General features: G+C 47.5%; 1 protein-coding gene across 2 annotated transcripts in view; it reads left to right on the top strand.

Annotated features, from left to right (window-relative positions):
- The window catches only part of Crybg1 (crystallin beta-gamma domain containing 1), a 196,368-nt gene that overhangs the window by 148,312 nt on the left and 25,779 nt on the right, over positions 1 to 22,277 (top strand). For both annotated transcript variants that reach the window (XM_063279640.1, XM_039099292.2), the window contains 6 exons: positions 678 to 2,973; positions 6,044 to 6,091; positions 6,176 to 6,294; positions 9,321 to 9,480; positions 12,505 to 12,644; positions 20,295 to 20,421. In XM_063279640.1, the coding sequence (XP_063135710.1) occupies positions 678 to 2,973; positions 6,044 to 6,091; positions 6,176 to 6,294; positions 9,321 to 9,480; positions 12,505 to 12,644; positions 20,295 to 20,421 (2,890 nt within the window). The remainder of the gene's footprint in view (positions 1 to 677; positions 2,974 to 6,043; positions 6,092 to 6,175; positions 6,295 to 9,320; positions 9,481 to 12,504; positions 12,645 to 20,294; positions 20,422 to 22,277) is intronic.

Raw genomic sequence — 22,277 nt, 5'->3', positions numbered from 1 at the left:
GCACACATGTACATACAAACACACATGTACATACATGTACATACACACGCACACATACATGTATATACATATACACATATATGTACACACATATATACACACATACACTCACATACACATACTCATATCATGCATACACACAAACAAAAATACACATACATACTTTACAAATTTCAGATAGTGAACACATAAACATCAGAATAATTGGAAGGTAGAGTCAGGAACTCAAGGCCATCTTCAGCCAAGCAGTGAGTTCAAGGCTAGCCCTAACCACATGACTCGTCCCAAAAAAACTAAAGGCAACCAAAACTTTACAGTAAAATAAAAATACATAATCAGTGTCTGGGGAAATAACCTGCATATTTAAAATATGGGGAGGCACTAAGTATTTAAATTTGTTCCTTACACCTTGTAATGTCTCCCAATTCAGAGCCAAACCCTGTGAATGCCTATTAATACTTGGTAAACTGTTTCTTAGATTTATAATCTCACCTGTCATATGCAGGTAAGACACCCATTAAAAGTACCTCGTAGTGTTTGTTGATTTGTTTAGGAAGTTTCACGGGGAAGCCAATGTGCACCAGGAGGGTGTGGACTCTGTGGTGTCTTCCGTCGCTGGTTTGTATGTTCCCCTTAACACCAGGCTGCTAACTGCCCTATTGCCTTTGTTCTTGCAGCCCAGCCAGACCCAAACATGTGGAGCTAAACTTGAAAACCCCGAAGAATCCTGACGGTCTGGGAAATGAGCACAATCCGTTTAGTCAGCCAGTTCATAAGGGTAACACAGCCAACAAAATCTCCTTGTTTGAAAACAAGCGGGCTAGCAGTAGCCCCAGACACCCCGACGTCCGTAACACAAGGAACAATCCTCCCTCCAATAAGACGTTTGTCGGGAGGGCTAAGCTGAACTTAGCCAAAAAGGCCAAAGAAATGGAGCAACCCGAAAAGAAAGCTATGTCAACCAGCCTTCAGAATGGACAGGTGACCAAGGGGCCATCTGCAGAAGGCAAAAACACTGATGTCCCTATCGCCGGAGAAGAGATTCTCCCAGCCACCCCTGCCAAGGATCAGGTCCTCTGCCCTGAGCCTGATCAAAGTGATAAGCTAGATGTGCAAACAGGCACTGCCTGCCCTCCCCAGCCAGCGCCCCCTGCTCTGGTTCCCGAGAAGGACCCTGAGCTCCCCAGAGAGGGCCACCCAGAGGCTGCTGACAGCCAGAGCCCCGTCCTTGTCCTTAACAACACAAATGATCCTGCACAGAACATCACTGCCCTTCATGATGCCAGAGAGTCTCCCCCAAAGCCACAGGGTACATTTTCTGACTCACAGCCGGCCTCTGAGTCATCTAGGGAGTCTCCTCTCCCACCTTCTGCACCCATGCCTGTGGACGCTCCCCAAGATGGCTGTGTTCAAGTTCCCATGTGCAATGTTCCCTACACTGCTCTAGAAGTGTCAGAAAACCATGATGGATGTGCTGTGCCGGTGTCTCCTCACGCTGAGAAAACACCAGTCACCAAACCTGGAGGGAGAGAAGCCAGCCCTCCTTCAACCCCAGAGCACTGCCCAGAAACGATGGGGAAGGAGTGCCCCTCCAAAGTCCTCGTCCAGGTCCGGTCCTTTGTGCTTCCTGTGGAGAACCCTCAGGATGTGAGCTCTCACGTCATCGCAGAAAGCTCTGAAGTTAGAGAGGTGCAGCTGCCCAGCTGTCACAGTAATGAGCCTGAAGTGGTTTCTGTCACCGCGTGTGGTCCCCAGCACGAGGACACACCGGACACATCGCCCAAAGACACCCATCACGCAGAAGAGCGTGTGTCACAGTCTCGCCCACACATCGCACAGCCAGAACCCGAGAAGGATCTGCCCATCGAGGCTCAAAGTGAGAGCACTGGGACACCCCTGACAGTGGGGTTCAGCCCCTCCCACTCTCCCAGCAGCAGAAGTCACCCAGAAGGCCTTCAAAGGCCAGGTCCGAGTATGACCAGCCCACTTACCCCCGCCGGTCTTTTGAACGTTTCTGCTAGTAGCGACGACAGTGTCTTGGATTCTTCTTCTGATATGGAAAAATTCACCGAAATTATTAAAAAGATGGACAGTGCAGTCTGTGTGCCCCAGAAAAAAAAGAAGTCCAGGGTCCCCAACTCTCCGACCCCTCACTTCGCTATGCCTCCCATTCACGAGGACAGCTTGGAAAAGGTGTTTGATCCCAATGTGTTTACCATTGGCTTGGGGAAGAAGAAGGAGAACCAGCCTGAGGTGTCACCAGCTTTGCAGTTGCTGCAGAACCATGACCCCATATCCAAACTGAGAGCGAAGCGTGCGTCCACCGAGCAGAGCATCGTCTTCAAGTCCCTGCACGCTAACGGTAATGGGAAGGGTGAGCCTCAGACGACCTCAGAAGCAAACGACAAAGAGAACAGGGACATCAACAGCGGCGGAGTGAAGAGGTCGCGGCTGGAGAAAAGCACACTTTTCTCAAGCATGCTTTCTTCTCTGCCGCAGGACAAAGTCTTCTCTCCCTCCGTGACGTCCGTCCACACGATGAGCACATCGTTTAGCACTTCTCGGAACAGCTCTGTATCTCAGTCATCAGTGGTACAGCCCAGGAAGGAAGGTGACCTACCCTGTGGCTCAGACAAAGAACAGTCACAGCTTGCACCCCACGACTCCTTAAAGGTCTTCAATTTCAACTCCTCAAGTACGTCTCATCTGGGTTTGAGAAGCCCCGGCCACATGGAAAAGTGCCCCCCAAAAGAAGAAAGCAAGGAAGGTGTGAGCTCTCGGGGCAGCCTACCCTTACCAGAAAACAGCCTTTCCGACTTAACCAAACTGAAGAACAGTGATGCCGTGGAAAGTGTCCTCAAGTCAAACCTACCGAACGTTGGGAGCGTGGACACGGACTTCCTGGGCCTTTTCAAAGCAAGCCGGTATGACCCAGGCCTTTCTTTTTCTGCAATGTCATTATCAGACTCTATGGTGAGTACTAACTCTTAGAAGCTGGGGTGTTTCTAAACCTAGAGGCAGCGAGGGGCTCAGGTTGTATTGTACAGGGGTTGTGGGCGTGCAATAACTTTTTATTTGTTCACCGTGTGCCTTTTGTTTTGTTCCGTTTCGTTTCGTTTTGAGACAGGGTTTCTTGGTGTAGCCCTGGCTGTCCTAGAGTTAGTTCTGTACAGCAGGCTGGCCTCAAATCCACAGAGAGCCACCTGTCTCTGTGCTTTGGTTAAAGGTGTGCACCACCACGGCTGGCTTTAACCCCCCCCCCCCCAGACATTTGTGGTCAGGCAGGGGGAATATGTTCTATGCTTCAAGGCACTTGAGAATGCCAGTATTGTGCTGTGAAAAGTGTAAGAAAGATTCTCTGAGAGTTCAGAAAACCTAGGAGAGCCACGTTCTTCACCCAGGGCTATATTTAGAATTTTCAAGATGTGTGAAACAGCTTCCTCTTCTTGCAAAGGCCCCACCCAGCCAAAGGATCTCCCCTGCTTCTTCCTCTTGGGCTCTGTGGTTTCACTTACTCTCCATAGGCGTCATACGTACAGCGGGGAAAGCACCCAAGTGGGAATTTGTTTTCCCCTGGTTGGCAGCATGAAGAGTTTAGTTTGCATTGACTCTTCCCCTCAGCGTAATAGAGGGAGCTGCAAAATACAGCTTCCGTTTCTTCCTCTCAGACGTGTTTGAAATTTCCTCTTGGATGGAGACCGATCTCGGGACCTCTTGTATTAAGCACACTGCTTGTTGGGTCCCTCACCAGCCCAGGACTGTTTGCATGTGGGTTTGTGCCCTTCTGGTTCCAAGCTTGCCGTTTAAGTTGAGGAGACTGTGAACTCAACTCATCTTGCCATGAGCAAAGCTGCCGGGCAAGTGGAGACATGACCACAGAAAAGACCTGGCGCCCTTCTTCACCAGGCTGCTGTGGCAGTGTGTGGAAGTGGTTTCTGCTGAACTCCCATTAAATGCTGTGATTTTGGAGGCTTCTTCAAAACATGTGCTTGGCTAGTTGTGGTGAGGCACACCACAATCACGGCACTCGGGAGGCTGAGGCAGGTAGAGAGAAAGTTCAAGACCTGCTTCAGCTATATAACAAAAGTAACACACACCACACACACGCACACACACACATGTACAGACACACATGTGCACACACACATGTGCACACACACCACACACATGTGCACACACACCACATACATACACCACACACACACACCACACACATACATGTACACACACACCACACACATGTGCACACACACCACATACATATACCACACACACCCCACACACATACACCACACATACACACACATGTGCACACACCACACACATGTGCACACACACCACATACATACACCACACACACCACACACACACACCACACACACATACATGTGCACACACACCACACACATGTGCACACACACCACATACATATACCACACACACCCCACACACATACACCACATATACACACATGTGCACACACACACATGCACACATACATATACACACATACACCACACACCACACACACAAAAACACATGCACACACACATATACACACACTCACGTGCACACATACATATACACACACGTGCACACACATGTACAACACACATACACACACACACACACAAAACGGGAAAAAAATATTTATCTCTGAAACCAAGTCAGATGGCATAAAAGAAGAAATTAAGAGTTTCACTGACTTCTAGGCCTTTTGTGCTAATTTTCAAACTGTCTTTCTTTGGGTCTTGGGCCTTGTAGTTTATATTTAATGTATTTCTTCACTTTTGTTTTAAATTTTAGGCGTGTCCTTCAGTTTACTGACTTGTCACATTTGCACAATACAGCTCAGCACATGCTGTTTGGTTTCTCATAATCCACACGAGGGTCTTGTTCAGGCCAATGCAGTCGTTAGTCCACTGCTGTAGGGGGTGAGACCAAGGGCAGGCCTTGGGAGAGGCACACAGGCCAGCCTGTAAGTAGCCATCTTTTGTAGTGGTTTTTACAGGTATAATTATTATTTTTATTATCTTACACATTCGGGTTTTACGGGTCTCCCCAGGTGATCTGGTAATGGTTACTTCTGAAGCCATGTAAAAAGGTATTTTTATCAGGGCTGGAGAGATGCTCAATGGTTAGGGCACTGGTTGCTGTTCCAGAGAACCCGATTCAATACCTAGCAAAGGCATGGTAGCTTATAACTGTCTGTAACTCCAGTACCAGGGCCTTCTGACTAACAAGGATACTTGGTGCACATCCATACATGTGGGCAAAACATCCAACACATAAATCTTTAAAATCTGCTATGTGCAGTGTGTATTGTGAAATGTATTATACCTCCTTTTCTTCTTTTTTCTCTTGCTTTTCTGGGGATTGAACCCACAGCCTTGCACACGCTAGGTGAGTGCTCTGCCGTTGTGCCACATCCCTGACCCTCTTTTTACCTTTCTGTTTTGAGATGAAGAATCTGACTGAATTCCCTCGTCTGGTCCTGAATGCACTCCGTAGCCTAGGCATCCTTGGATTGGTGACTCTCACCTATTCTCTCCTGTAGCTGCAGGTGTGGGAAAGTGTCCCTCGGCCTCAGTGTGCACAGTTTCCTTTAGACTGGTGCTTGTCACATGATGGATAAGTTACTGGGGCAACGCAGTGTTTACAGATCCAATGGGGTGTGTGTATGAACACACTAACCAGCTTAGCTCTTTCCTTGACATGCAGTCTCCTGGTTGGGTCTTAGTCCGTGAACCGATATAAAACACAGATCTGACTTTTGGGCCCCAAATTTTCTAGTATCGTTGGAAATGCTCTAGACGTTAAAGTGAGTAGAAGCTTTAATACAGGTGCATTTGGAAAATCTTGTAGTGTAATCGTGTAAACTCACAAAGAACACTGACAATGCCTGAGTTAGAGCAAGATAGACTGCCTCAGTGCTGGTAAACGGTGGAGTAAATATGTTCTGATTTGAAGGATCTCGGGGAGAAAAGGCAACCGCCCCGTGATGCTGCAATTGTTAACCACATTTCCGTTCCTCTGATTGCAGACTCTTAGAGGAAGTATGCACAATAAACTCAATCCCCGGCCTGGCAAGGTAAGGTTATTCTAATTTCTAGTCCAGATTCTCTCCCGGTCTGGTGAAGGGAGACAAAATGCTGCCACTTCCATTGTCTTGCAGGTCGTGATATTCAGTGAGCCCGACGTCTCTGAGGAGTGCATCGAGGTGTTTGGGGACATCCAGGACTGCAGTTCTTGGAGCCTTTCTCCAGTGGTACTAGTGAAAGTTGTCCGAGGATGGTAAGAATGCGCCGCAGGTGCAGCTTACAGCTGGTGTCAGAGTGCACTGCAGGTGCAGCTTACAGCTGGTGTCAGAGTGCACTGCAGGTGCAGCTTACAGCTGGTGTCAGAGTGCACTGCAGGTGCAGCTAACAGCTGGTGTCAGAGTGCACTGCAGGTGCAGCTAACAGCTGGTGTCAGAGTGCACTGCAGGTGCAGCTAACAGCTGGTGTCAGAGTGCTCTGCAGGTGCAGCTTACAGCTGGTGTCAGAGTGCACTGCAGGTGCAGCTAACAGCTGGTGTCAGAGTACACTGCAGGTGCAGCTAACAGCTGGTGTCAGAGTGCACTGCAGGTGCAGCTTACAGCTGGTGTTTAGCTTTCTCAGTTATGATTTGGACCTCACCACATACTTATGTGTGTGCCTTTATCAGCATAAATGATTTAAAACACTGTTGATGGTAAGATAAGAAACCTGTGTCTAACACACATGGTTTTGACTGTAAAAGTGATAACCTGTTTAGACAAATCATAAAAATACAGTAGAACAAACTTCTTTTCCCCAGATATCTCCACATAACATTGCTTCAGATAGAATTGGGACCCATAGTATCGTCTTGGCTCATGGGTATCTAATGAGGTTGGTAAGGATTGCATTTGGAAGCTGGAGCAATGGCTTGGCAGGGAAAAGTACTTTTAGTTCTTCGAGGGGACCTGGGTTTGGTTTCCAGCATCCACAGGTTGCTTGACACCATCTGAAACTCCTGTTTCATGAGATCAGACATCTTCCTCTGGCCTCTGCTGGTACTGAATACAAGTACCCAGACAGACATACAGACCAAAACCACAAAAACAAAAACATGTAGAAACAAGTAAAGCTTATATATATTTTTTTTTTGGTTCTTTTTTTTTTTTTTTTCCCGGAGCTGGGGACCGAACCCAGGGCCTTGCGCTTCCTAGGTAAGCGCTCTACCACTGAGCTAAACCCCAGCTAAAGCTTATATTTTTAAAATCACATTTGTTTAGGCTGGAGAGATGGCTCAGTGGTTAAGAGCACTGACTGCTCTTCCAGAGGTCCTGAGTTCAAATCCCAGCAACCACATGGTGGCTCACAACCATTTGTAATGAGATCTGATGCCCTCCCCTCTTCTGGTGTGTCTGAAGACAGCAACAGTGTACTCATACATAAAATAAATAAATCTTATTGAACAATTACATTTGTTCTATTTATAGGTCAGGTGTGACTTGTTAAACCTGTATGGGGTTAAACAAAGCTGGATGTGGTTGCTCATGCCAATAATCCTAGCACTCAAGAGGTTAAAAGAAAGTCACTGTGAGTTCCAAGCCAGCCTGGTCTTATGTAGCAAGACCTAATCTCAAACACACGCACACCGGTGCACCCACACGGATCAGCATACACACGCACACGTGCACACACATGTACATGCTCACACATGCACATGTGCATACACACACACACACACACACACACACACACACACACGCACACACGCACGCACCCTGCAAAGCTAGCAAGCTCACTCACTGGGTAGAAGTGCTTGCCACCAAGCGTGGTGAGCTGAGCTCGTTTCCTAGGACACACACGGTGCTGGGAGAGCACTGACTCCTACGAGTTGCCCTCTGACCTCCACCTGAACACCGTGGATCACATACCCAGGCACACACACACAAATACATTTGAGAAATGGAAGCAAGATCTCACTATGAAGAGCAGACTGACCTTGAACTCACAGAGCTCGGTCTGCCTGCATCTGCCTCCCGAGGCTGGAGTTAAAGGAGTATATCACCACGCCCAGGCAATAATTTAATAAATCAGTAAACCAAATGAGCTTGTAGGGAAAGATAAATAAATTTCTAGGACTTCACTGAAGAAGTGAGCTGAAGTTTGACAAAAGTTAGTTTTGATTAGGAGATTAACGAAAATGTAAACACTGTGACAGTTTCTAAAATCTTTAGCTGGTTGGGTTGTCTCTCCGAAACGCACAGGAAGTTGAGTGAAGGGAAACAACTACAAACAATCAGGGTACCGTGTTTGTCTTCATTTTGTCTGTGCACGCTGGGCTGGGGACAAACACTATACACCAAACAGAGTTACGACCTAAAAAGTTAGCTGTGTTTCATTTAATCTCCATCTAATTAATTATACAACATCTTTTCCAACAGGACTTTTAATATTTTAATGTTTTTCTAAATAGTGAACATCTTCCCTAGAAAAACAAAGTGTACTTTCATTATCAAATTAGAAGACTGAAAATTACGCTAAAAACAAATTTTGCGAGATAATTTCGTTTGTAGCATGGCTGCTGCTATCTCTTTTGAAACCGTTTCTTGTTTAGTTTTAACAATTTATTTTTTAATTATGTATATGTGTGTGTGTTAGTGTTTGTGCGTACAAATGCCCATGGAGGCCAGAGGCATCAGACATCAGAAATGTAGGTGGTGGTGGTTGAGAGCCACCCAGTGTGTGCTAGGATTCAACCTTAGTCCCTCTGCAGAAGCAGTAGTCACTCCTAACCATTGGACCACCTCCCCAGTCCTCCTTTAGCAACTCAAAATGTCTTCTTGAAGGTGTGAGCCCTCTCCACTCTCACTGTGATGTTTTTCTGAATTCTGTGTGGTTGCTGGGGAGAATCTTTCAAAACTCCCCCCTTTTTTAAAAAGACAAATATAGTTCTGTGTATCAATGTGTCCATTGATTCAACTGTGATGTGTTCACTATAATTCCACTAAGAGAAATGGGTGGTACCATACATGCAAGGGGAAAGCTCTTCCAGGGAGCACATATGACAGTCTCCCTTGTCAGCTCCATGGACATGGGCACACTATCACAGTGATAACTCAAACACTCTCCAAAAATACCTGTAGAGTTCTTTAAGTATCTGAGGCGTCATAAGACCCAGAAAGGTTGGTCCTGGGGAAGGGCTTGTGCCATTTCTAGTTAGGGGCGTACACTGCACATTGGCCAGAATTAAACAGTCATGCCTGCCTCACCGTAACTGATAATGGCTTCGTTGTGTTTTGTTCACAGTTGGATTTTGTATGAGAAAGCCAACTTTGAAGGGCACTCCCTTGCCCTAGAGGAAGGTGAACTGGAACTGTCCAATCTCTGGGGAACAGAGGACATTTTGGATGAAGAAGCAGAGTCTGATAAACCCGTGGTGATCGGTTCCATCAGGCACGTGGTCCAGGTAGGTTGTGGGAAGTGTGGACCTCATCCAGCACACGGAGATGGGCGTCAGAGATAATCTTAATTTAAGGGACCCATTTTACGAAACGAATGAAAAAAGAAAACATTTGCTTGGTACTCTGTGGATATGCATTTTATGATGTAAGCACTTGTATATCATAAATCAATTAGAAAAGGAACATTATAATCACTAGATAATTTCATGATAACCGCCCCTGCCTTCCACTCACACCCCAAAGGAGAAGCTGAATAAGTAACCTAGCTGCCGTGAATTCTCTGTGAACTATTTTCTTTTTAAGACTTCCTTTATTTCGTATTTATGTTTCTCTCTCTCTCTCTCTCTCTCTCTCTCTCTCTCTCTCTCTCTCTCTCTGTGTGTGTGTGTGTGTGTGTGTGTGTGTGTGTGTGTGTGTGTGAGCGAGTGTGTGAAAATATGTGCACAGGTGCCTGTGGAGGCAAGAAGAGGGTGTGAGGTCCCCTGGACCTGGCTCTGAGCCGGTGACAGAGGTACGAGGGCCTGCACTCTGGTCCTCTGTTACTACAGCAAGGACTCTAACTGTCGAGCCATCCCTCCAGTCCCTTGCTTAGTATTTTATGTCTACAAAACATTCTGCTTTCCCTAAGTACTTTAAGATGTATTTTACTTTAGAAAGTCAGGATAGAAATAGTTTAGTTGACGGCTGGGCTCAGATTTTGTGGATTTAAAATAGTATTTGGATCTCTCTCGTTGCTTCCTGGCTGTCATTAGGTGACCTGCCCTAAGGTTCACACATGCTACAGTGATATCCAGGTTCATCTTAGATCCTGGCGATGACCTTGAACTTATGGACCCAAAATAAACCTTTCCTCTAAACAACGACAGAACCCCAGATTACTTGAGATATTTGAGGTCAATTACAGATTTCCTGCCTGTTTTTTAAGGAAGAAGGTGTAGTCAGCATGTTTCTCTGTAAACATGTAATTTCTGGTGTCTTACAAGTGGAAGGCTAAATAATAAACTTTATACAACGGAGGGGGAGTGCGGTAGAGAAAAATGGAAGCTTCTAAAATGGGAAAGAAGGAAGCAGAGAGAAGCGCTGCCTAGTTCCTAGGTCAGTGCTGCCTCTTGTTTGCTTTAAGACTGGGAAGCTCGGGCCAGCCTTGAACTTCGCGATCTTCCTGTTTCCTCTCCACGCACTGGGATCACACTACAGGTCAATATCGCTGAGACTTAGATGACGATCATTAACCCCAAAGGGTTTTTCTTCTAGTGGCTTTTGGCATGGTCTGACTCTCTAGTTCAAGCTTTTCAAAACATTGCAGCCACGTTCCTGCATGGTCTTAGCTCCCAGAATAATATGTGTACTATTTGTATGTGTATGTATATGTATATGTGTATGTATATGTATAATATATATGTGTATATGCATATATGTATATAATGTATAATATGTGTGTATATGTATATGTGTATGTGTGTATAATATATATATGTATGTATAATATAGGCATGTATGTATGTATATAATGTACCATCATAGCCAGTTCAATTTTTCATTTTAACTAGGGTACAGAGTGTGATGAAGTCATATAAGATATGAGGATTACTACTTTATTATTTTATGTGTATGAGTAATTTTTTTCCTGCATGTACTTCTGTGCACCACATGTGTGTCTGGTACACAGGTGGGTGGAGAGCCTTCATGCGGGTGCTGGGGATTGAACTCTGGTCCTTTGTAACAACTTCAGGGCTCTTAACCACTGAGCCGACTCTTCAGCTCCGAGGAAACACTATTTTAAGATGTCCTCTCCGTAGAATATTTCCCATTTACATATAAGTGTAGCACACACGCCTACATTTTTATTTATTTATTTATTGCTCAAATCGTATGTGTAATGACGCGTTGTTTAAAGCAGTCATCTGAAGTTTGCCATCATGACTCATGTCTGTCCCTTCACTTATCTGAGCTCATGCCCTCTGGTCGGCCGTATTCGAATCTCCTGTTCGGATAATTCTAATGTACCACAAATACAATGCTGTTGTCCCCTTCTATTCCACACCTCGGTTCTCAGTCATTGTTTTCTGTCTTCATGATTATTCTCCAAGATCACATCCTGTGAGTAACTGCTCTCCGTGATTCGTGCAGGAGGAAGCTCGGGGACATAACTCCCGTTTGCTAAAACAGCGAAAGCTTTTCACGTCGCCACGTGGCTCGAGGCTCAGCCGCTTGTGACACTTGTGTGGTACGCGAGTGATTCACCGACATTGCTATTTCCAGTGACAACAGATCTTAGGGTTGCTCCTCGCATTGTTTAGCCTTTCGGCTTTTTAAGATGGTGTTTTTAATTGTGCATATGTATGTGTATAGGGGGCTGTGTGCTCGTGAGTGTGATGCCTGTGGAATCCGGACGAGGGTGTCAGGTCCTCTGTGGCTGGAGTCGCAGGTGGTTTCCAGAAGGCTGCTGTGGGTGCTGGGAGTGGAGCGCTAGTCCTCTGCAAGAGCGGCAAGCGCTCTTAACCACTGGGCTATCCCTCCAGCCCTCCCTCCTCCTCCTTCTCCTCCTCCTCCCTCTCCTCCCCCTCCTCCTCTTCTTCTTCCTCTTCCTCCCTCTCCTCTTCCCCCCCTCTTCCTCCCTCTCCTCCTCCTCCTCTTCTTCCTCCTCTTCCTCCCTCTCCTCCTCCTCCTCTTCTTCCTCCTCTTCCTCCCTCTCCTCCTCCTCCCCCTCCCCCTGCTCTTCCTCCTCCCCCTTTTCCTCTTCCTCCTCCCCTTCCCCCTCCTCTTCCCCCTCCCTCCTCTTCCTCCTCCTCCTCTTTTCCCTCTTTATCTTCTAAATATGCTTTGTGAACACAACTGTTTGTAACTCCAGTTCAGCACCAGAACAAGGCACGCATGTGATACGTACACACAGGCGCTTACACATACACATTAACTTTTTAAATAACGTTTTCAGTTATCGCAAGAGAAAGAACAGTGAACTTATTTACAAGTTCGGCACACGGCATATTTGTTGTATATGTAATATGTGGGTTTTTTTTTTCTTCCAGGATTACAGAATTAGTCAGATTGACTTGTTTACTGAGCCGGATGGGTTAGGACTCCTGAACTCCTACTTTGACGACACTGAGGAAATGCAGGGCTTTGGCGTGATGCAGAAGACGTGTTCCATCAAAGTGCACTGGGGCACGTAAGTCTTCTATGTCAAATGCGGCTTTAATAAGGCTCCGTTAGGAGTACTTGAGAGGGTGTAGGGACTCAGCATGGGATCCAAACTCCAGTCTCTAGGCCTTGTACTTCACCCACAGGGCTCTGGGTGCTGAACCATTACCCCACCCCCACTCCTCTTAACCAGCCTCCCCATTTCCTGTGCTGGGGTTAATCTGAGCCACTGAGCTGTATATCCCAGCCATGGAAAACCCGGTCTCCATAGGACCTTTCCTTTACCACAGAGAAACCAGCCCTTCACAGCTGCACAGTGGATTATACATTCATGATCATTGCAAGGATGCGATTCAGTGTTACAGGTGGGACGGGTTCGAGCAGAACACACTTCCTTCGCCATTGTTATACAAGGCTGTGTGTTGGCTATGCAAGCCTCGTGAAACTGTAATAATGTTTGGAAGGAAATGGGAAGGAAATAGGAAGGAAGTTGGAAGGAAATAGGAAGGAAATGGGAAGGAAATGGGGGATGAGGATTAAAAAGTGGAGGTGCAGGACAGAGGGCGTGGTCTCTGAAGCAGAGCCCAAAGCCCAGGCACAGGGAGGGTATCTGCAAAATGCTACAAAAACCCCATCAAAGTTACTCAACATTATATATAAAAATCTTTCTTTGGAAGTTACTACAATTATTTATTTATTTATTTATTTATTTATTTATTTATTTATGGTATTTGCGTACACTGTGTAGACACACACACACACATATATATATATATATATATATATATATATATATATATATATATGTATGTATGTATGTATGTGGCATGTGTGTGCTATAGAGTATGTGTGGAAGTTAAAGGACTTTTAGGAATCAGTTTCTCTTTCCAGCATGTGGGCCCTGAGTATCGAACTCAGGTCACCAGGCTTGGCGTCACGCACTTTCACCCCACGCAGCCATCTCGTCACCCGTGCCTCTTCTCTTTTAAACACTGTGTTTTTGTGTAAGTTTTCTGAGGTGCGTAATTAGATCAATGATACCGTATGTGACATATAGCTATTTACGTATTCCGTGAACACTGACAAGTTTTTAGGAGTGGGACGTGCGGCCAGAGGTTTCGTAGTTTCGTAGTCTGCCTTATAAAGTGATCTAAGTTATGCTGAGCTGACGAGAGAACACCCCTTAGCCGAGTCTCGGGTGCTCTGTTGGCTGCTGAGAAACTTAGTTTGAGGTTGTTGTTATCATGGAGAGCGGTTTGCTTGTGCAGGCTGAGGGACCAAGTAACCTGCAGATCACGAATTCCAACTTTCAGTCCTCTGAAATCACGAACTGGCACCATCTGGGTGACTGTAGGAAGCGAGACTAAGGGGCTTTGGCTTGGAGTGGGTAGTAGGCATCTTTGAAGGTAGAAGAAACTCTGTCTGTTTTCTGATGTTCTGTGGGGACCTGCAGGAAGCAGCTGGACACCGAGAAGTTGGCTTTGGCTTCCTGGTGGTTGAAATGGAAGCAGCCGCCTTGCTAAGTAGACAGTTTCTAGTCACAGGCGGTATTCAAACCAAGGACAGTGTTTTATTTATCTAGGGCTTGGTAACAGGGAATAAGTTGTCGATCAGCTACCTCCTTTATGACTTTTTGTTCTTTTATTTGTCTAAAAATTTGAAATACACCTAGAGAAAAACCAGTCCTCCGTCTTAGCAATTTTCTGTGACTCCATCCATGAGGAGAGAGACCCCGTGACTCAATTGATAACTGAGTTACCTCTTGAAGGTCTGCCTGATCCCCTCTTACTACCTCCCAGTGGAGGTTACGTTTCAACATGGCATTTTGAGGGGCACGTCCAAGCCACAGTCCCTGCCTCTCTCTGTGAGTGAGTTGGTAGCAGGGGGAGCATGGCGAAGGGAAAGGGCACAATTTAGGATTGCTGACTGCTATAAAGAGGTGGCTAAGAAGGGAGAAAGAGAGGAAAGCAGCAGGGAAGCCATTCAAGTCATACAGGCAAGAGGTGATACGGCTTAGATGCTGTGGCAGTGGCGGCAGGAAGTGGTGAGACTTGAGATGCATTTTGAAGGCAGAACCGGCTGCATTTTGCCTATAAATTGTATTTAGGTGCAGGGGCTTGGAAGCTTGGCCTCTTCTGAGATGGAGACCTACAGGAAGAGTGTGGAGGGAAGAGGGGAATTCAGAAGTGGTTTTTGGGCATGTTAAATCCGAGATCCACTGTGAGTGGGCAGGAGAGGGCAGGAGGGTGAGCAGAAGTGTGGGCCTGGGTTGCAGGGAGAGGTCGCGGGTAGAACCTGGCAGTCTTCCACTTAGGGAAGGTTTTGAAAGGACTGTGGATGTAACTGACTCAGAGCGTTTGCCTGGTGTGCAGGATTGCCTGGAGGTCAGCCCCCAGCCCTGCAGGGAAGAGAAGCAGAGAAAAGCAAGTTCTGAAAGGGAAAAATGACCGTGAGAAGACTAAATTATGTACTACACGAGATCCCAAAGTCCAGTGGACACGGCTGAGGGAAAAGGCATTACGTGCCTCAGGCACTTTCATGTTGAGAGATTGGGAAGCTTGGTAGAATGTCTTCATGACCCCTGCCTTTGGGCGGCTTCTTTAGCTGTTCACCTCTGTGCCAGTGGCCTGCAATGTCCGTTCAAAGTCCGGCTCACTGAACTCAGTTGCTAAGCTCGGGGCATTAATGCTTTCACGGATCTCTAAGGAAGAGGATTGTTTATGGCTGGCTTAGTCTCTCCATCCACCCTGCTCTCCCTAGTGTGGGATGACAGATGTGAGCCACCACCTCTGGCTAGGTTGAGGGACTTCACTGGTAATAAGCACCCGGCCGTCGGTGCAGTATTCTCAGTGTGTGAGCAGAGAAGTCCTGGGGGCGGGGTGGGGGAGGTTGGGGTGGGGATGAGGGTCGGGTGGAGAGGGGTTGGGGAGATGAGGTAGGGGTGCTTTCCTTTATCCCGTTAGGAAACATGTCCCTGGGGCCCCTTCACTCTAGATTAAGCTCTTCCGCCCATGTCTAAGGGTGTCACGGGCCTTCTCAGATTGTTTCTTGAGGGAATGAGTAATTCTTAACTAAGTTCGCCTTTCAAATTCTGTTGGCTATGACTGATATCTAAACCTTAGCTTTAACGGTTGGTTACTCTTAGCCCCCATCCTCCTCGAGGCAAAGTCAGGCTTGCATAGTTCTAGGGTGTGTTTTAATAAAACCAAAGACTTTTAGAACATCAAAGGGAGCCTACCTACGATGTAAGCAAGGAAGACAGGCGGGCCACCTTGCCTGGACCAGGGTCATTAGCTAAAGAGAGCCGGTGACTGGAAGTGAAGCGACTGCCTTCTCACGAGCCAAGCTTGCTCTTCTCACTCTTACTAAAAGTAGTTGTCGTCTACAGAAGGATGTATGTCCGCACGTGTTTTCCGGGGCCTAGTAATGACACAACCCTGTGGGAGCTACCACCAAACTCCTGACCTAGGTGACTTCCAGCCGTGCCGCAGATCCATGTCACTTGCTCTGGTCCCAGTCTCCTCTGCGCACACATAAATCCTCTCCTAGGACCGCACACACCATTGCTTTGCCTGTGTTTTTCGCTGCTGTGTGATAGTAACAATATATATTATACCGTGGATGTGACATTGCAATGTCTTTAGGATCAGCAGCGAACATTCAGAAGGCTGAGCGGTGCACACGGTGAGGATGCTTGTAGATCAGCGAAGACTCGTGACCCGTGAGGGGTTGCTTGACAAGCTATGCAGGCTCCCGGCCACTGTCTGTTGGGTCCTACTTATAATGTCCCCAAGCGTCATGCGTCCTGTCAATGGCTTTTGCTTCAGCAAAACATCATGAGTCTGCATCACGTGACACAACCAGAAATTTCCAACACACACACACACACACACACACACACACACACACACACACACACACACACACACGCATTTATAAATATATAAATATGGGTATGTTTTCAGGGCTGACCATTTGGCATTGACTCTTCCCTGGGGAGGACTTCCTCCCCACCCCCCTAAGTCATTTGTGGTTCCGTGTCTGGTGTAGAGGCCTCATGAGCTCTCCTTTTCCTCTCCTTCTGTGCTGTCTCGTGGCTGCGGTGTTGTTCAGGTCACGTTTCGGCAGCCGTGTGGATGAAGGCTCATGGGCGTAGCGCCTCTGACATTTCTAGGAGACACTGTTTCACAGCAACCCTCCTATTCCTCTGCTCTCCCAATCTTTCTGCCCCTCCCCTGCAATGAGCCCTGAGCTCTAAGAGGCCTTCGGCCAGTTGTCTCGGAGCGTGGGCTTCTCCGAGTGCTTGTTTTCCTGTGATCCTCTTACTCCCTGAATGTCGTTTGTGTGAAGGGTTAGGTGGAATGGTTTGATTAGATTTAGGTTGGATTTAGCTGGACAGTTTTGGCCAGGGCACTTCCTTCGAGGGGGCGCCATGTATTTGTGATGCGTCCTCATGTGACAAACTAACCACTGGCCTACCGACGATGTCACGTCTGCTTGTCTAGTTAACACGGGTCCTTGCACATCCCTCCTTTGCCAAGTTAGTCAGAGGTTTTTGAAGATCCTCACATTTAAATTTCAGTTAATTTTCATAAATATTTGGCCAGTGTTTATGTCCAGTCACATCCCCTAGGACCCAGCTGGGCATGCTCAGTTTAGTGTTGCCTGCTAGGTGGCCGGTCTATGAGTCAATTGCTCTAAGAACAAACACACGTCATGAGACTGATTTTTCTTACGGAACGGAGGGGTATTTCTAAAGGAATGACAACACATATTTTAATATAAAGATTAGTGGCCATAGTTCAGCAGTTTTTATGTATGGTTCTTAAGAACCACTGGTGTGGGCTGGAGAGATGGCTCAGTGATTAAGAGCACCGACTGCTCTTCCAGAGGTCCTGAGTTCAAATCCCAGCAACCACATGGTGGCTCACAACCATCTGTAATGGGATCTGATGCCCTCTTCTGGTGTGTCTGAAGACAATCACAGTATACTTATATATGATAAATAAATCTTTAAAAAGAAAAAGAATACATTCGTGCACATCCCTCATGTATATTTTTATGTACACACTTAAGAATATTCATGATGGTAAAAATAAACACATGCTTCTTGTACTACAATTGATACGACTACAAACCATGCATTTTAGTGAGCATGGCTCGTTACCTCAGGACAGTGGAGAAGGGAAAACGTTCCTTTAGAAACGGAAATGGCTTTGCCTGAAGAAAATTCCCCGCCCTCCTAAGGCTCTGCTTAAGATCTTCAGATCCCCCAGAGCACCTGCGTAGGTGAATGTCTGCCCCAGTTTACTCAGAAGGTCCCCCAGTTTACTCAGAAGGTCCCCCGCACTGGCTCTTGGAGGGAGGACTCGCCACTTTATATGCTCTGCTCCTAGCAGAGTCCCCCACCCCCTTCTGTATTTGCTGTGTGACTAACCCTTGTGCTTCAAGGAGAGTGAAACTTTAGTATCAGATGAAAGCCTGTCACAGATCAGCCCAAAGAAGGAAAGGCCACAAGAGAAGGGACTTTGAAATCTTCATTTTGAGTCTAGGGAGAGGGCTCAGCAGTTAAGAGCACACAGGTTGCTCTTCTGAAGGACAAGGGTTCAATTCCCAGCATCCAGAAGGCAGCCCACGACTGTCTGTAATTTCAGTTCCAGGGGATCTGATATTCTAAGAGAGACATACATGCAGGCAAAACACCACTATACATAAAAATACATCTTAAAAAGAAAAAAAATCATGTCAAAATTTCAGGGTTACTACATGATTCACCCATGCCCTTTATGAGAAATCACAGCCACCCACTTGTGAGGGAGTCAGACTCAACAGGTTCTGTGCTCACTGCAGAACCTCCCTTCCTCAGCTAGCATGCAGAGCCAGCCTTGGGCTCCAGGAATGTGTGTGTCGTCCTGACTCTCATGGTTTAGATACAGGAAGTTAGTGTGACCCCCACAGCCTGCGCCTTCTGGCTTAGAGGTATTGCAGGCTGTTTAAGAGATGGCTTCTTTCTCCCTTAGTTAGCTTATTCTAAAGTGTAACATTAGCACAGAAACACACACACACACACACACACACACACACACACACACACACACAAAACAAACAACAAAAAACCTTGACTATATAGACTGAGTGTATTTTGTTAGCTAGAATGGTACATCCATCCCAGCAGGTCATCCAGGCTCCCTCCTGGCTCCTCTGCTGCTCCCCTCCCCCATCTCCTCCTCCACCCCTCTCCCATCCCCTCTCCCACTCTCTTCCCCATCCCCTCCCCCATCCCCTCCCCCATCCCCTCCCCCATCCCCTCCCCCATTCCCTCCCCCATTCCCTCTCCTATCTCCTCCCCCATTCCCTCTGCTATCTCCTCTCCCCCCCTCTCCCTCTCCCCCCCCCATGTGACTGTGATCTAGCCTGGCTTTGGTCTCTACTTGTGGACCATGGGGCCTCCTAGTTTTTGTGTACGTGTTGATTGATCTTTAGCAGGAACTAGGTGACAAATCTCTGGGTAATTAGTCTAAAAATGTCCAAGGGCATCTTTAACACGAACAAATGGATGTTCACTAAAAATGGATGTTCAGCCCAAACCAGAAACAGGAGAAAAGCAACCCCATCCTCAGACCTGTTTTGCTATGAAGGGTTTATTTAGAGCTCCCCCTTTTGGGCCAACATCTGGGAACATAGTGTGGTTCATAGAGTACCCCAGACAGGTGATTCAGCCAGACAACAGTTATCACTTGGGTGGGGCTGCGATCAGAAAGGAGAGCCCGGGAGGGGCTAGCCGTGTTTCCGAGGGAAGGCAATATCTGAATTCTATAAATCACTTCTCCAATAGTGGCACCCTCCCAGAGACGTGCCCTTAGCTCCAGTGGGCGCACGTTTATGGCTCCCTGTCCTTTGCTCAGGAGTAGGTGGGGCCGCCGTTCCCTGGCCAAGGTAGAAGCTGACAAGCCCGGTACAGGGATGTGGTACTTCATGTCGGAAGGTGTTGCACCCTGGGAACAGGCAGCCCTTGGGCCCCTGACAACAGCAGTGTGTGCTGAGGGGTGCACACGAGGATGCTTGTGACAGTGAGAAGAGTGGATTGTGTTTGGAACACTCCCAGCAGTGGGGAAAAAACCTGCTGTGAAAAACTGACAGAGAGGGGTATCAGGGGTCAGCTCACAGCAGCCCTGCCTTGGGGTGAGTGACCTAACCTCGCCTGTAAAATGAGTCAGGAGCACTCCCTCCTGGTAGCAACCTTGTGAGGCCTGGCTGAACCTCCAGGTGGGGTTCCTTCTAGGCTTTCGGAAGGGATCGGTTGCTACACATTGACACCTCATGAAATAATTAAGTAGCATGCCGGGAGTCTTTATTTACAAATGAAGTATTAACTTAAAACAGGGCTTGAGGTGGCCTAACTTGGGGTCTCTCACTAGGTGACAGAGACATTTGCATGTAAAAGCAGTTATAATGTGGCTCAAAGTAAGTGGCCACGCCAGCCAGGAGGAATTCATGGGCCAGGGGAAAGCACCAGACAGCTGGCTCCTCTGAAGACCAGGTGCAGCCCTTGCAGGGAGAGCGACCACACCCTCCTCTGTTCTCACCCTGCCCTGTCTTGGGGTCCTGAGTATCCGGCAGGAGGGGAGAGAAAGTAACCATGACTTCCTGCTTTTCTGTTCCCCTGGTGATCATTTAGATGGCTGATCTACGAAGAGCCTGGATTCCAAGGCATCCCCTACATCCTGGAACAGGGAGAATACCCTGACCTATCCTTCTGGGATACGGAAGAAGCCTACATCGGATCCATGCGGCCTCTGAAAATGGTAACAAGGCTTTCCGAAGTCTCTCAGCTTGACCTCCATAACCTACCAGATGGGATGTTGGGCGATAAAAGCAGCCTTTACGGCTTTACGTGCATCTGTAACAGACAGATGAATCCAATCGCTGGATAGAAATCGTAGAAGCAATAACTTACCCAGTTTCCTGGTTAGGAAAGGTGGACAAGGCTATGCCCTTTGCACTGAGGGCATCCTCTGCCTCACAGCACAGATGTCTGCACCAAGCTTCAGCCAAGAGAGGCCTAGTGAGTGGAGAACTATGTAGGGAAAGCAGAAGTGATGTCGTGTACAACCCCCGTGGGTGGGAGAAGAGGCAGGGCTGGGGCACAGTTAGGAAAAGCATCTGAATAGGGAAGCAGAATCTCAAACAGGAGCGGAACCGCCCCTGCTAGAGCTGGCAGAGGATGCACGTGAGGCCAGGGCGGGCACAGAGCTGGGCAGGGCACGCTGAGGACTTGCACAGAGGTAGTGCCGGGAGGCAGGGCTGAGGGGTGAAGGGGAGCTGGGGTGAGCGGTCAATGCTCAACCTCCTTACCTGGAGCCTGTGCTTCTGCTTCCTGTGTCCTGGTCCCTGGCCGCTCTGCTGGGATGGAGGCTTAGGTGGGGTGAGGCTACCACACCAGGCTCTGGGCTGTGCCGCCTGATGCTAGGTGCTCACTGAACGCCAAGGTGGAGCTTCCGCTGGGAGTTCGGCTTGTGAGAGTCGGCATGGCAGATGTCTTCAGAGCCAGCCGGAGACAGATTGGAAAGTTAGATGCGTCTGATTCGATTATCTGCAGATCTCGATGCAGACGACTTGAGACTTTTTTTAAAAAAATTAAATACACTTTCAAAGATCCCGGTTTTAGTTTTGGGAGCGCGTGACAGAGTTGTCTTCCAGCTTCAAAAGCAACTTGACCGTTTTAAAACGGAAGTTTATTGAGCGTCCCCCCGCCCCGAGACTAATTTTTTCTTAAGGTTTTTTTTATGTATTTTCTGTATGCTAGTGCTCTGTTGTCTTGCACACCAAAGATAGAATCAGATCCCACCGCAGATGGTTGTGAGCCACCATGTGGTTGCTGGGATTGAACTCAGGACCTCTGGAAGAGCAGTCAGCGCTCTAACCGCTGAGCCGTCTCTCCAGCCCCCAGGGACTATGTTTTAAGAAGGCGCCGTTGGCCGCGTGCGGTCTAGCTGGCTGGTTGAGTTCACCTACTTAGGGTTTCAGTTTATTTGGGCCGTTGGAAGACTTCGGCTGCAGTTTTTGAGCTCATGAAAACACATGGAAGGAACATCTCCCGGCTTATCAACCACTGACCTGTGTCTGCCTAGTGTTGTTAGGCAATGCTCTCCTCTCTGATTTTTAGTTTTGGTTTTTACTTTTTAAAAAAAAAATAACTCTTTTATTTCAAAAGTGTATGTAGTGAGGCCATCCTTTGAGAGGTTTTAACTGCTATCTAATAGTTCTTATTGTTTCCTGCTGTGTGAGCTTTAGCACTTTTGTAGGCTATGGGTTGCAAAGTCAGATGCCTCCCGGGGCCAGGCAGGAAATAGGAAGGGCGAGGGTGCTGGCAGGGGAACCAGAGGGAGGGGTGGGATTCGGGCCAAGGCCATGGCTTGGGAAGGACCGGCTCAGGCAGGGTTGCCAATACAAAAGGTGTGCAGGCCTGCCAGTGCAGACGGTAGAACTCATTTCCTGTGAGATATCTTGTCTAGATGTAGCAAATCTTAGGGTTATTTATCGAGAGAAATAAGAAGTACAAGTTATAGGAGGTTGAGGCAGGATGATCCCAAGTTTGAGGCTAACCTGGTCTCCCTGGTGTGTGAGACCCGGTCTCAAAAGAACAAGAAAAATATAGCAC

The sequence above is a fragment of the Rattus norvegicus genome, chromosome 20 (genome assembly GCF_036323735.1).
Source record: "Rattus norvegicus strain BN/NHsdMcwi chromosome 20, GRCr8, whole genome shotgun sequence".
Lineage (NCBI taxonomy): Eukaryota > Metazoa > Chordata > Mammalia > Rodentia > Muridae > Rattus > Rattus norvegicus.
Note: the sequence above shows the minus strand (reverse complement) of the source record. Positions and strands in the feature narration are given on the sequence as shown.